General features: G+C 41.3%; 1 protein-coding gene and 1 non-coding gene across 3 annotated transcripts in view; one reads left to right on the top strand and one right to left on the bottom strand.

Annotated features, from left to right (window-relative positions):
• LOC121623719 (partitioning defective 3 homolog) overlaps positions 1-16,636 on the top strand; it is a 323,624-nt gene that overhangs the window by 23,148 nt on the left and 283,840 nt on the right. For both annotated transcript variants that reach the window (XM_041961133.1, XM_041961132.1), the window contains exon 2: positions 15,407-15,508. In XM_041961133.1, the coding sequence (XP_041817067.1) occupies positions 15,407-15,508 (102 nt within the window). The remainder of the gene's footprint in view (positions 1-15,406; positions 15,509-16,636) is intronic.
• trnaw-cca lies at positions 9,544-9,615 on the bottom strand. Its single transcript has one exon. It is a non-coding gene; the product is annotated as a tRNA-Trp (tRNA).

The raw sequence follows: 16,636 nt of genomic DNA, 5'->3' as shown, positions 1-16,636 counted from the left end.
TTCCAGCAGTTGTGAAAAACACACACAAACAGATCCACATCCTCCAGAGACGCATTACTGTAAATACAGCTGTGACTTCCAGGCTTATATTGAAATATGACTGTCCTCACAATTCTTGTCCAAGCAAGAACTTATTATCACCAGCTAATGGATGTTGTTAGAGAGCAGGGCTCAGTTTGAGGACTGGCAAGACATACAGAACCCAGCTCCCTCCAAATACAGACATACATCCTGACTGTCCTTCTCCTTTTTCTTTTTTTCTTTCGAACAGCTTCATTTCCCTTTGTTTCCATCTCATGTATTTTTGAGTGAATCACTTTACTGTTACTCTCTGTCGCTCAGTTTCAGATGCCAGTATTTGTTGTTTTTGTATGTTTGCCGCAATGATCCTTTGGAAAGTGATTTTCATCGCCCCTCTCTCTCCCTACCTCTTTCCTTTCTCTGTGTCTATGTGCCTTTTCCTCCTGACAAAGATTCAGCTGTTCAGGAGTTCCTGTCACATTGGAAACTGGACTGTGTTTCCAATGCATGACTCAAAAGACCATTCATCATACAATGCATACAACAATCACATTATTTCATTTTTAAATATTTAGTGTCCTGTTTGCCATCCTGACTGTACTACTCATTATAAGTATCATGCAAAATGTTTCTTAAAAAAAGTAGGCATATGTATAATTATTTTCCACTGTATTATTTCTGTATTATATACTAAATTATTTATGGCCAAGAGACAGGAGAATTGCAGTTTGCCTTATGGTGATTTATGGAGAAAGAAATGACTCGTGGCTGTGGCATTAAGATTTTCACAGCACTGCCTTTAGTAAAGTCACCATTCAGTGCAGTCACCTGATACTTCCTGTATGTCACAAAGAAGATGATGATAAGAACAGGCTTAGCTTTTCTCTTCACTGTCATGGGAGTGAGTTGAGTGCAGTTAGGGTCTTGGAACCAGATCTTGTGGTGCAACAGCAACGAGTCTGACTCCTGATCAGAAGGTTGCATTGTCAAGTCACGTTAGGGTCATTGCTTTTGAGGGCCTCAAGCATTCACAGTTAAGAATGTCTGCATTTACCAAATACTAGGGAAAAAAGATGGTAATGGGGAAAAAACTGGTCGCATGCAGTTGTAAGTGTTTGGCCTGATGGTCATTCGTGTAATCATCTAGACTGGCTGCTCTACTATATAAACGTTTGGGCTGGTAAAGGTTGGGCTGTAAACTATCTTTTCTACTTTGACTGACGTGCAGTGTGAGGCAGAGCTGCATAACTTGACACTGAGTTAATAAATTAATTACAGTGTATGTACTGTAGGTGCCTAATAAAAACAAAGAGAATAACGAGAATTTCAAGGTGATGGAGGATAACCACTATAATCAAGGGGATAAATATACAGGCTGTGCATGAATATTCCTTTTCTATATTTACATTGTGAGAAGTGGGGCAGTGGGTGGACTACAGGTTGGTTGTGATGGGCCTCTATCAAATTTCCAGTGAGTTCTTTTTATGGAAACCCAGTGTGCCATTGCTGGTTATTATCAGGGGTCTGGCTTTGTGCAGACTCTTTGCTTCACGTCTCATTGGTTGTTAAAAGAAGACAGGTTTATTTTGCCTCCAATATAGGTTTCACCAGCTGTGTGTGTGTGTGTATAGTGGTATTGGACAATATGTACAGTATTTATGGCATTAGAGACCTCTTTATTGGGAACAAGAGCTAATTTTGTGCTCAGCAGTTGCAGTACAAATGTGGTGAGCATGGTGCACCGTCTCAACATGTGAGACCAAAGAGTTGCCACTCCCTCTTGCAGGCCTTCACACTCCTGGGATTTCAATGCCTGCGCTACATGTGCTGTTCTTGAACCCGCTGGGATCTGCACGCACACGCACACACACACACACACACACACACACACACAGGCGCAGACAAAGTCGCGTTTCCATCAGTTTGTGGGACATTACATAGACTTAAATTCATTTCTTTGTCACTTTCTTCCTTACTTGCTCTAATCTTAACTGAAACCTAGCCTTACCCTGACCTCAACCGAAATCTTCACCCTAAAATGTAGTGCCTTACCTTATGGCAACTTGTGCCCATAAGGAAGGGGAGTCCCCAGAGTGTGACTTACTAACAGATTTATGTCACCACAGCAAGAGTAATACATGTACACACACACACACACACACACACACACACACACACACACACACACACACACACACAAACACACAGTGTTCTCTCCCAATGAACTGATCCTCCCTCCTGTCTTCGGTGCGAGGTGTGTTCTCTTGTGTAAAGTGTGTGAGAGCGTTTCATGGTCACGGTCTGTTGCTTCTTCAAAAACCATGACCAGCACACTCCTCAGTACAAATGTGTTCTGAATGTCAGGGTTTGTGGACTGAACATGCTCTGCGGGGTCACATTACACAGTCGCCAGCCTGAATTGCAAATATAGCTTCTTTGTAGATATTCAGTAATATTTAGATATGAAAAGTAGAAATGTACACTTTGGGTAAATACTTGAGTTCACTGAGGAAGCACAGACATTAAACTGTGTGTCTAAACAGTGAAATCATTTGTCTCTTTTCCCTGACTAAGTGCAGATTGCATCCGTCAGTTGAATGTCCCTCCACTCATATTTTTACATTCCAAAACTTGACACTCAACATCCTGCATGCTCACCATCCACTCATACGATGGCAGAGTGAGCTGCCTCATTTCCTGATTGACTGACTCTACTCTTGTTTCCATAGCTGTTGGATGTGGATTGGAGTTGCAGCTTGACTATTTGTCAACATGAGTATTGACATTATGTTTCTGTAACAGTACACAAAAAGCAGTACATAAGGATTTTTGTTCCACATTTAGATCCCAAGCACCTCCTCACACACACACACACACAAATCATAGACAACACTCTTTGACTGCTCTGTGTTCCACATCCGAAGTCTGTGAAAGAGCGGTGTGTGTGTCGTGACATCTCCACCGCGGGTTGTCTGTTCTTGGTGATTCACCCTGTGCTCTGTGTTTCTCTTGGCTCGTTTCGAGGTCCCATCTGGCAAGCATAACCCCTGCGCTTATGAAATAATAAACAAAAGTGTGCCGAAATTGTGCTGACTGCGGCCTCTATAAGTAGACAAAGACTCTCGCAGTGCTCAACCAGTTTTACTGAACCAGCAGGCCTTCAGCTGGAAGGACGACGCTGCCTTTCATGCCCTTTGTAGCGTTTTGTTAGACATTGTTGGAGCAGAAACTGGCAAACTAAGTTGTCTTTGCTCTGCTAGCTGAAAATTACAGGGATTTATTCTGTTGCTCAGTTATTGTTGTGAGTGTTGGTGTGGCTCTTTTGCATATACAATACTCTGAGTAACAATAACTCGCTATCGAAAACATTCATTCATTGTTCTCTTCTTTCCTACTTGATTTAGATGTCTAAACCTTGTAAGTATGCTAAGAAAAGGACACAGTGGATGATGGGTTATTGATAATTTTTTTAATGTCTGTAACAGGTTGTTTACATTATGAAAGTCTTCATTCATTGTACAATAACACAGATATTTCACATCTGCACCAAATCTTACTGTTCCCCTTCCCAGTCCAAGGCTGAGCAGATGGTCTGGATGAGATGTCTCCCTCAGGGTTAGACTAAAATGTCCTTTCAGTAACATGACACCCTCGCCCTCTCTGTCTGTTGGTGGATTTCTGATAAGCATTTGAAACGGACAGATAGGCTCTCTATCAACCTCCTCATGCAAATTGTCCTTTTGCTTTCTCTCCTCCACTGGGAGGTCAGAGGTCAGGGTCCACATGTTTCGTTAGCATGAGAATTCAGTGTTTTGCTAAGGATGCTTCAGTGGGGCAACTTAAACAGAAAAATTATGTTTCTTACTGTCCCTCGATGCCTGGCAGAGCTTAAATAACCTGCTGATGAAGGCTTCTTAACTTCTAGGCATCAATACAACATATTACAGAGCAATTTATATCATTAAGCTAAGGATATCATAGTTCTTCAAGCCAAGGATATAGTTTATTTAATCTTTATTGTAGCTGTATGGTAGAAAATGCATTCATGCTTATTGTATAAACAAAGAGACAAAGCAATTTCCTCTTTTGTGCACCCCAGTTTCCCAATCAAGCATGTTACTTTGCATGTCCTATATTCCCAGAAGCTTTTGATGCCCAAGACAGTAAATACGTGCAAGGTGTGTGTGCATGTGTGTGTAAAACCCTCCCGCTGTTGCTAATGACCACTTGTCTCAGATGGGATTAAAACCGGCTCGCTGCCTAAAAAAGCTACCTATCCTGGCACTCCAGACAGATTGCTAATAAACAGGCTAATAAAAATGTAACTTTGGGAGGCAAGCCAACATGCTAGCTGCTACCTAAGCTTAAGAACAGACTGTGAGCTGTCTACAGTTCATGGTCTAGTCCTCAGTAATTTATTTATTCATTTTTCACTGACTGAATAAAATGTTAATTATACATAACTGCACTAACCAGATGGTTATTTTAAGACCATAAGGATGATATCATGTTTAAAGAACATACTTAAAAAGAAATCCACTAATTGATGTTACATCTCAGCTTTTCTGTCATACAAGCTGATGTATTTTTTTTTTAAGTCTGCCATGCCTCTTAATCACTAGCACATCCTGTCTGAAGGTTTACTCTTTAATTGGCTTAACGCTGTTTCATTATGAAACTACTCAATGAGATCCTCGTGTGATAATGTCTGTTTTAATTTGTCTGTGAAACCTTCATCGCAGCAGCAGTTCCAGCTCATGCTGAGCCATGAGGCAGCATGTCTGGCCTGTGCGGACAGATACGCACGCACGCACACACACACACACACACACACACACAAGCTCGTTTTTTTTTTCATCCAGACCAGATGCTCAGCTTTCCACGTTGTACTTATCATGAGGGATGATATGTGCAGTTGTAGTCCTGGAGAAACACGGTTTAGGGACTACAAATCCCCTAATCAAGCAGATCACACAGCCAGGGAGACGACTACAGGGGTCTATCCAAGCATACAACTCATCTCAAATCAGACAGCTCGGAAAATCATTTATGTGACATCAGTGGAAAGAATGGCTGTGCCTTTGATTTACAGTATAGTGACAGTAGGATGTTTTTTCTCTGCAGCTCCTGCCTCTCTCCTCTCCACAGCTACAGTATGGTACTCCAGAGAATTGACAGTAGTCTCTGCTCTGGCTCAGCATGTGTAGGTGTGGCAGATATTTGGACGGTGTCTGTGTTTAGGGGCTGCAGGATTTGGCTCGATGTTTGACAAATTGGCCTGTATTACCAGCCTGATACCTTACTAACCTCTCTGGCTCTAATACCGCCACTTGCTCAGTGCACAAATGGGGAATTGTGTTTGCCAAAATAAATATACATATATCTCTTCTAGTCTTTCGTACGTGCCTGCACAATCGTACAAAGCCAGTCCTTGTAGTTGACTCTTTTGAAAATATGTTTCCGAGTAGGACTGAACATTTCTGCCAGTTGTGTGGGTAACTTTGGCTTGTTTCTGTTTGAGAATGATTCATTAACGAACTTAGTTCTGGGCTTTCTGAGTACTTTGTTCAGTCTAAATGTAAGATGTGTAGAGCAACTGGGCTGCTAACCCACATACTATACATGCAACAGAATTGTTGAATGGGCTGAATGATTTATCATGAAGTATGTTGTTTATTTGAACAATGACAAAGTGTGAACGAGCAGGAAAGTTTGCAAATTTGTAGCTGGCCCACTTTTGAGAGCAGCCAGCCACTGTAGACATGGCCAAGGTATGCTGATAGCAACTGTCCTGATTGCTCACTTTGTATTTATGTGTGAACTGTATTGACTGCGGACTAACTGTGAACACATAAATAGATTTTACTATTTTTTTTCAAATGTTTCTTTCTAATACTTGGTGGAATGCTCTACCTTTGGTCTGAATTGCTGTGTTGACATGACAATTATCTCACCAAGACAGAAGTTTAAGAAAAGCATGGGTCATCCTTTAATGGAGTAACTGTGATGATTAAAAGTAATTTAGTTAAGAAGGTATAGGGTGAAAGTGAAACTTCTGAATCTTTTTGTCACCTACCAGTCAAGTTTTAGCAGTGGACTATTCAACTGAAGTGTTACTAATACATGATTTTAAACATGAAGTCCTCCCTCCTCTGTCTGCGTCCTTGTGAGTGAGCACCCCTGTCTTTCCCTCTCCGTCAGGGTGGAGTCGGGAGTGGAGCGCTTTTCTCTCAGAAACAAAGTTGTAAAGTTTTATGCTGTCCAATTATAGTGTCTGTAGCTCCATACAACGTATGATGTGTGAAAATCCTTTAAATTTAATTACCAGCTAGACGTCATGGTTGTTAAATGTAGCTTTTAGGTCCAGCAGTGTCTCTTTCTATCATGCTATAAGCTATGGACATGCTCCCATGGATAATAACATGCAGTAGGCCTCCTGTGTGTGCAGTGCTGCATATATGTGTGTAGAGCGGTGTCATATTTCTCTCAGTGTTGTACTCTTCAGGCTGTGGCCGCTTTGGACAGGCAGGGTATCAATAATGCAGAGACCCTGGAGGTGACTTTGTCTCACAGGAATACCACTGTACGACTTCCCTCAGTGGTGTAGGGAAGTTTGTCCATTACTGTCTGCCTGCACACAGACCGACTGTACACAGTCCGGGACAGCACTTTTCCACCAAGAAGCAATTGTTGTGCCCCGAAGCGATATTCAGTGTATTTTAGTGAGCTAAAACAAACCTGGTGAACTAAACTAGACTGGAAAATCAACTTCTGTCATCACAGACAGTTTGTCTCACCCCCAACATACATGTCAAACAGTCAGCTCGTCTGTAGGGTTGATTCGGGCTAAAGAAGGCTCTTATAAACAATCAGCAATTAGCTCATAATGAGCGAGCAGTGTCAGCTCCACAGGGGAATTTTGACTATATGACAAAGGCTGTCACTATAGCAGAGCTGCTTAAATTCCTCTTTAAGTAGTTGTTTACATAACATTTCTACATCCTAATAAGTATGACATAAAGTGTGGTCGTTCTCTCAGGATTGCTCAGCTGCACTTGTTTTTGGGCCACTTTTGATGACACACAATATGTTTTTGGTATTAATTATTTTATTTGTTTGTGGGAAGAGAAACCCTTTATGGCACAGTGAATAGAACATTTAAGCTGCACCACGTGTAACCTCGCAGTAGTCGTGGCAGTAGCCTGCTCCTGTCCTATATCTCCTGTTTTGCATTTGTTTTACGTTCTCCTGACAGCAGCAGAGAACGCCTTGGCAAAGATAAGAAGCCTGTAAGCTGTGTGTCTATCTGTATGTGTGTGTGTGTGTTTGTGCGTGCACACACAAGAGAGGCAGTAAGTATTTGTGAAATAGCGTTTGTGACTCACAGGGGAGAACTTACACTCCATAAATCACAGCTGTTATTATGCTGCAGAGCGCAAACTCTAAAAGTGCGAAGCTGACGGCTGAACTGGTGATTCACAGGGTGGTCTGCACTCCCAGAGGTCGGAGGTCACAGCCTAATGGGGGTGCTATGCTCTCTGAGCAGGCAGTGAAAGTTGGGAGATTGTGCAGTCCTCTTTAAATGACTCGTTGAGATTTTAGTGAGATTTTGGTAGTTATCTGTTCATTTTCACACTTTTCACTCTGAACCATGTCAGCACATGAAAGATAAACCCAGTCTCACCCAACACAAGTTAATATATAATTAATACTATAAGTTGATATGGTTAAACGGTAATGACGTATTCTGTAAACTATAATGTTGAGCGAATCAACCCGCTTGTGTTTGCAACCATTAAACTCCACTGAAGTGTAGTTATGTGAAGCCTTCATTAATGACACATCACCTAAAGCCTGTAGGTTTGCTGCACACCTACATTCACCTCTCTCAATCCAAACACATCGCAGTCTTTCCCATATAGAATTGATCATCTGTGAAATCTTTGTTTTGCATCTTATAACAATTAGTTGACTTTTTTACAGTGTTTCTCCACTTACCTCAGGATCACAGTGATGTGAAGACAACAATAACTACCTCTTTTTATATGAGAGAATAACAGCTCACCCATCTCAACTTCACCGACATGATTTGGCATTATTACAGTTTTTATGATTGACCCATCACAGATGAAAGTCAGCCATAACATATCCCAAAGGACACAACCAGGTAACAGTCTATGTGGTTTTAAGTTTTAGAAGAAAAATATAAATGCATAGGTTGAGTAAAAATGTGATATTGCACAAGGTATTGCATGTATGTGATAACAGGATGAAGTAAACATAAATCACACAATAGTACAAAAACAGTATGCATGTGGACACATCGCTCCATTGAACAACACTGGAACACTCTGACAGCTGTTGGAAGGAAAGACCTGTGGTAGCGTTTCTTCTTGCACTAATGCAAAGAATTCCTAGGCCTTTGTTTTGGCAGATCTTCCACAAATAAGTTGTCGCCTGTGGACCTTTAAATCTTGAAACTTTGAGGACAGAAAATGTTATTCTTGACAAAGAATCTTCACCTGACGGGTGGAATGAAATCACATTGAATGTATGGAAGAACACATCACTCTAACTGTGAATTGGTTGAAACGTGTAGGTGTGAAGGTATTCTAATATGTAGAAAATGTTTCTCTAGCAAGTCATTTCCTTTTCTAGGTGTGTAAGGAATTACACTGATTGAATTGCACTTCAACAATGCCTTCTAAACAGGGATAAGATGATGATGAACGCGGTATTGTTCTGTGTGACTCCTCTTCTGTCAGCCGCTTGCATACTGATCACATCTCTCCCACCTTCTCAGTTTACAGAGCAGGGCTTGTTGATGCCATCTTTAGAAGATAGCAGACACGGTCACGTTTCATCTGTTCCATAAACTGCTGCCTGCGGTTTGTGAAACTGCATCAACCTACCTGCTCGTCTATCTTCATGGGATCACCTCCAAATGCTTGACATTTTCTAATGCTAACTAGTGAGAATCGAGTCTGTGTGTTATCTCCACTAAAACCCACAGCTAGCTTTTTTCTTTTGCATTCACTCACTACGATAACATGTACAAAATTATTGTGAAAAAGGTGATTTGATATTCCCATTTCTATGGAGTTGTGCATTCTCGTAACACACAATTAATATAATGACATATGTCATTATCCAATGTGATGTTATCCATATCCAAAAACCTGTTGATGTCCAACTCTTTCATTATGTTTAAAAGTAGGTGTGTGTGTCAGAAATTTGGGCTTTACTTTTGTACATGCCTCTCTACTCCAGTTTGTTCAGAGCTGATGGTAAACCGTATGTCCAAAGATTACTTTCGGATTGAGTCCTTATTCAGGACATCCAAATGGAATATGCTGTTTACACCTGACCCGAATCAAATTCACAACACTGTTGTATTTGGAATAGTAGTTGCACATTTGCGTACATGTGAAGGCATTCTCCACTTTCCAAGCTCTATGTGACGCACCTCAACTATTGGTGAATGCACAACCGCAGTGAGGTTAGTCATACTGCGAAAAGCTCTGACCCCGACGTGATTTGAACACGCAACCTTCTGATCTGGAGTCAGACGCGCTACCGTTGCGCCACGAGGTCCTGCTTTAGGCCTGGACATTTGAGAAGTACATCTAGTCGCTGATACCCCCCCCAACACACACACACACACAAAAAAAAAAAAACACACGCCCCGTGGGAATAGTAACACTTGCAGGAGCTAATGCAGCAATCACAAAACACACACAGGCCCATGTTCTCTCTTTGTCACACACACTTTCTCACACCCACCTCCATCCCCCAGTTCCCTCTAGGGCACTAGTCTTTGTGTGCTCTTGACAGGAACAGGTAGCTCTCTCTGTTACAGGGCCACAGATAATGAGCTGAAGAGAGGTATTGTCTGGGCCTATGTTGCAAGTGTGTGTGTGTCTGTGTGTGTGACACAGAGAACAACTACCTCTCTGTCTCCCCTCACCTTCTACAGTGGATCAGATAAGTGGTTACCTGATCAGACTAGGGTGGCGGTATGTCACTCAGCCTGTCTATGAATGAATGAGTAAAGCTCACATGTGACTGTGATGCACACCCTGCATATCTGCTTATATCTGCTCTGCTGAATGCACCTGCAGATTTGTTCAGTGTCAACAAAGCCAGGATTATTCTGTGACTGCATGTTAAGTCACCTGGTTATTGTATTCGTAACCCTTGTCCATATATTAAACATTCTTTGATTTATATTCTCCCCATGATACTAAATCACCTATTTTTGCTCAACTGTTGATCCATTTGCTTCACACTCATCTCAATAAAGTGAAACCAAGTATGTTTTACTTTGCTGTTCTGTGTCATGTGGCAATGCCATACAGGAAGATTATTTCAGCTACACCCTTTACATTTGCACCTTTCATGAGTCCTTAAGCACTGATGCTCCTACACTGTGGAGTGCTTTAGCTGCTGTTGTTCAGGAGTTGTACGGCTGACCTTTCATACCCTTTGCACCTGACCTGAGAGCATCGCACTTCACAAGACACTGACACTCATTTCTGCACGTCAGTAATCCTTCTTCCTGTTAGCAGCATGGTGGACGAATACGTTCTATTCACACATTTATCTCGGTTTTTTGTCCAAGCCCACCCATGCATGGTTCAGACTGTCTGTCAAAGCTGTACGTAACAATTGTACTTGTCAGATATGTTTTGTTCTAGTTTTTGTCTCTTTGTTGATGAAATAATGCAGTGCTGATGGCCCACTGTCTCTGTTTGAAAAACTAATTATGCCCAGTTACTCTTAGGACTTGAATAGTGATGGGGTGTTAGTGTGGTCTGGAAAGGCACAGCCATTTGTGTTCAGTGACACTTGGTTGCACTTGAGAACAACAACAACAACACGGTCATGGTGTGTGGATCTGATGCTGGTTTTGTTCCTCTGATGCACATGATGTTTCCATGGCAAAAAAAGACCTCAAGACTGAAACAGTGTTATTTTCAGTCTGTTTCTGGAGGACCTTACATGATGAGAGTACCAGTATCTGTTTGGATGGCTGAAGATAATATGAAACTGATTGTCTTTCCACTTGCTGGTTGAAGGCAGCCCAGACAAGTGTTACAGGGCAAATGACTTGAGTCTAGATTTCTTTTGAGTGCATGAAACCATGTATTGAAACAAAACAGTACATGTGCAGTTGTAGAGAAATGCAAACACAGAGTTAAAAAAAAGCCAGAAAGCGACGTAACTGCAAGAGCCAATTCTGCATAACATGATACTGATTTAGTAGCCGGGTTGATGGTAACAGAATGAGGTGAGGGTGACTGCTGAGTGTGCTAACACTTTATCAACTGTGCGGCTGTCCTCCCTGCCTGTTGTTACTGTCCAGTACAGTAATACAAATGACTCTGTCACAATGCTGTCTTTGTTTCAAGATCTGCTCCTTCTCTGTGTCTTTTTGGTCCATTTACACTGGTTTCCATACTACATACTACATTTGATGAAGCCCACATGTGTTCAGATGCGATAGATGCGATGAAAGGTCATTTGCTAAAGTACGCTGGCGGTTGCTCCTAAACAGCTGCCAGACTCTCAGGTGTTCCACGTTAGCAAGCATGCACCAGATATTAATTTGTATATTTAAAGTTACTGGATTTGATTACACTATAATTTAATCAGATTGCGTAGTGTCTTTCAAGATGATGCAATGTGATGATATGACTTGGTTCAAGAGAATCCTTGCAAAAAGATGAGTTGCATGGATAACAAATGAGATTATCAGTCATAACTGAAGGCACAGCCATGTTATAAGTAGAAATACAACACAAGACATGTTCTGAACAGTAGCAAAGGTCTTCAGGATTGGAGAGAAAGAATTAATGATAATAAGAAGTCGGAGAAACACAGGGTTTGACCTTTGGGTTTTTGTGAACTGAATGGCTAACACAACCAGCTGTGTCTTCCTCAGCTACCTTACTAATACTTACAAGTATTCACCAGGGAAAAAAAACCCCTAGTCGTTTGTGCGTGTACCAGTCAAGACCATGGTATTTACAGCATTTAGGGATGACCCCAAAAATCCAACCCAATCCCAGTTCGTGATGAAGTCTCTGCTAATACTCTTGTAATGAAGAGTCCTTGAACTGCGAATTCTTATGTATTGCTTTTGGCTTGCTGGAGGCAAAGCACCACTGATCTAAGGCTCCTGCATCATTTGAACCAAGTTGCATCAAGACCGTGTTTTTTCCAAGTGCATTTCGGGGATTAAGTTGTGTGGCTGAGCTTCTCAGAATCATATTTGTTCTTCATAATCCATCCGAGGAACAAGTCTGGATGCGGACCATGCCAAACAGACATGGACCATGTCAACATTTGAACATCTGAAACATTTTTTTCTTTCCTGTTTAATGCTGAGGGTCAGTGCGTGGTTTGTAATGACTTCCAGAGATAGTGAATTTTCACTCTGTCTTTCTTACTCTGGGTTTGCCATATGTTTTTGTAGTGATATTGTAGTGTAGTTTTAGCAATGTTTCCAGTCAAACAACCCCACACTCAGTTTTGCTGTAGGTGCATTAACTCTATATCTTTGTTTATGGCCACAGTTATTATTTCAGTGGCCCTAACTGACATGGGACCTGTTTAATTCTCTCTTTACTTCTGATTCATTGTCTTGTCGCATGGGAATATCCGTGATAGACTTGCCATCTTTTCCTTCCTAATAACCTCAGAAGGGAGGAAAATACCACACAGTTATTCCCCTCATGCTTTGGACCATTTTGCCTGGTGAACCGCATTGGAGTTCAGTACAACAGAGCTGTGCATGAAGGCATTTAACCACAGACCCGAAAAAGACAGCTCCGTTTTGGAGGAGAATGCACGGAGGAAGAGAGACAGAGTGAGGGAAATAGAGTGAGAACAAAAAGCAGACAAAAGAGTGAGGAGATTCTTTCCTAACATGGTGAAGGAGGGACCGTCACTGAGCTGAGTGGTTTCTTTTTAGCCTCCTCTCTGACTGGGCCATCATGCCTCAGTGCTTGTAGGCTATGAGCCGGGCGAAGGGAGGGAGAGCAGGGAGGAAGGAGGAGGACAAATGGAGAGAGTGAGAAGCTTTTGTTCCTTTAAATGTTTTATATCTGAATATCAAACATCCAAACCACACATGAAATCTTTAGCAATATACAGTATTTACAAAATGTCCAACATCTATGCTATATATTCTAAACTGCTTTCCATATGACTACATATTTGACTCCTACATGACTTTTTCTGCTGTTATATCATAGGAAATTATCTGTGAATGAAAAACATCTATTTGAAGAAATGACATTATATCTGTAATTCAGTCAGTTATGGATAAGAGCAGCACATCCATGCCTTTATGTCATGCCCCCACTCCTTTCTGAGTGAAAGCAGCCCCTTTAATTTGACTGGAGGCAAATGCAAATTCTGAGGTCATTGCCAGTTTCAGTAGGCCAGCATAAAATAGGAAAAGCCTGTTGATATTTTTAGCTATTAAGAGCCCAACTCCCATGGCCAGTCAGGCAAACAATGAACATCTTCATATAGAAAAAATATTGAAATGGGGCACCTCACTTCATGACACTTTTTCTGTCTTGAAGACACGTTATTTTGCTGCTTTGGTAATCTGTCCAATGTGACGTCACTGTCAACTAATTACACCACTGCAGGGAAGTGGAACCGCTGTCTCTATTTTGATAACTGCTTGTGCTTATTATGCAGTCTTACTACGAATAAAGGTTTGTTTAAGCCCCACTTCCCACTTTACTTCAAGCTGTTAACATGGTTCATTATTAGAACGTAGGTCAGCTCAATTTATGTGAATTATTAGTGTCAACATCCCATCTGCTCCTGCCAGACTTTTGAGTGGATAGACTGTTAAACGCACATGTTTTATTGTAGGGCACTAATCACTAAGACTCATTCAACCTCTCTGCAGTGGCCCCCGAAGCCACAAATGTCGTCTTTTACTGTCCTTCACTCTCTGGAGAAGTGAAGAAAGTTGCAAATTGGGCTTATTTTGTCATGTGTTACACGTAACTAAATGAGGCAGTGACTAATTCCAGTCATGATGGAGAATCCCTCCCCCACACCTAAACTCCTTCTAACACTAATGTAACCAGACGCCATATCAGCTTTTGACTGTAATTCACTTGATTTTGTGTAGTCAAGCTACCTTTAAAATATGTGTTTAAAAGTGAATTTATTAAATTGATTTCAATATGACGGCTTATATTTGACAGTCGCACATAGCGTGACAGACACATTTAGTTTCAATAAGGATGTAGATCAAATTAAATTAACTAGGTGAACTGTACAAAAGCTTAAAGAACATTTTGTTGGTAGATGTTGCATTTCCCCCCCATTTTTCCTGATGACTATCCAAAGTCAGAGTGAGTTTAAGTTATTATGCAAGTAATAATTTTTCAAGGTAAACTAACCAGCCTGAAAATTACAGCATGACAACTTGCTCCAGCTTGTTACACCTGTTACAGTTTGCCAGCCAGCCTGAAATCTTTAAACCACTTTTTCTCAACATCACTGCTCCTGGAGTTACTGCGGCATTTAAAGGCCTGTATAATATAGGCCTGTGTGGCCTGTGCTGGTACAATGTTGTCTTTACCAGACATATGGACATTACACGTTTACACTTCTCAAACTGTGCTGAAATCTATAGCACTCTGCATATTATACACTGTCTGATGCAGCATTAAATAAGAAGAGTGGACCAAGTCTGTGATTATTACAAAACACCAACTATGATAAACATTGAGTAAAGCTGATTTTTTTAATGTTTTTTTTTTGTGTGTGAAAAGATTAGATATATTACACTCAGTATGATGCAGGATGTAGGACTTCTGCACAACTTGCTGTCCCTGAATGCATTATGTATGCATGGATGATATTCAGAGCGTAATGCAAAAAAGACAAGGACAGTTTGTGAACTGAACAGGGCAGGGCGGTGGAGTGTTGTCACCTTTTATGCATTGGAAAGTAACCACGAGAACTGTTGAATGTGACACCTCCTGCTGCGCCTGTGTCATACGTTTTCTTTTTCTACTGCCACATGGAGAAGGCTTCGAGCCATATGCTTATTTTGCAGGCCATCCAGCAGGAGATTAAAATATTTCATAACTGCTATCATGATGTCAATCCATAACCATGTCAGAGCCCCTGTGTGCCTGCTGACTGGATCATTATAAGAACCACATGGTGATTAGATCAGCTGATTCCTAAGGAGACACAAGCTGCTAATTCCTTTGGCCTGGCAATGCTAAAATATTATGTCGTATGGCTTTGCTTGCATAAGGCTTCAAATCCCAAGTCTATATGGTGCAAATAAAGCTGATTTCACTGTGGAGCTAATTCTCCCTCTCTTTTTTTCTTCCAGGAACCCACCTACTGGGTCCAAGTCCACAGGTTGGAACATGGAGATGGAGGCATTTTGGACCTGGACGACATGCTCTGCGATGTGGTGGATGACAAAGACAGGGTGAGTCAAAGTGTGAGTGAGTGTGTGAGTGCATTTGTATATTTTTACCACCTCTCCTCATTTCCATTCAGCTTTTCCTTGAGCTAAAATAGCTTTGGTTGTGTCTGTATTCTGAAAACTTTGTGCATAAAGCTTTGGCAGTACTACAGAGAGTTTCCAAAACATGTGCTTGTGATTACACCTGTCTGCTTTTACGGTCTCATCATGACTAAAACATTACAGAACAGTAAAGTGCTGCACACCAACTCGCTCTCGGTTTAATCGTTTCAACCCAGCGGCAGTCCTCCTTCACATATGTGGAAGGTTGAATGATGCAGAGTAGTCTTCCATGTTGCATTCAAGGCGCCACTTTGATGTGTGTGTGTGAGAGTGTGTGTATTGCTAGTATGAGTGTGTGTGGGCAAAAACTGTGTCAGAGGAAGGATGATATCACACTGCCCACCCCGCCCACTAGACCGACTGTAAATGATTACCCACAATCCCACCACATCCTTCCCATGGGAACAGTGCTGACTACACCTGAGTCACTAGATTCTTGGCTTTAATGTGGGGTCATAGTGAGCTGTAACCCCCTCTACTGTGTTGATGTAAGTGGGAAATGGTGTCGATAATTTTTCAACCAGCTTTCACTTCATTTAAATTGTTGAATGAAATGACTGTTTGCTCGAAGTTACTCAACAGTGAAATACTTGCTTTAAATTCATTTTATGTATTTATTGCATTAACAGTACACCATCTGATGATAAAATTTAACAGACAGAACCTCTGTATTACAGCAATAGTCATCAGCTGTAACTGAGTGTATTCTTGTGTAGTCATGACATGAATGAATTTGTCTGGTGCTTTCATCACTTCAAAGATATCTAAGCTGAACGCCAGCAGGACCATCATTATGTATTCCTCTTAATGGTGATGAAACATGTTAGTTTCAATTGAAAGTGCTATCTTTGATTCCAATCTGTTAGCAGATTTTTCTCAGGATATCTGGTGTCATGAAGCCACTGATATCTTGTAAAACCTGAAAGCGTGCCCTTCTTAAGAACACTGTTTGTTTTGTGCTGCTGTTTGATGTTAAAAAGTACATTTCCCACATTTGATGTCTGAGGTTTGAAGAAGTTCAGCGAGCTG

This window comes from Chelmon rostratus, chromosome 20 (genome assembly GCF_017976325.1).
Source record: "Chelmon rostratus isolate fCheRos1 chromosome 20, fCheRos1.pri, whole genome shotgun sequence".
Lineage (NCBI taxonomy): Eukaryota > Metazoa > Chordata > Actinopteri > Chaetodontiformes > Chaetodontidae > Chelmon > Chelmon rostratus.
This window is presented reverse-complemented; position numbering and strand designations above follow the sequence as displayed.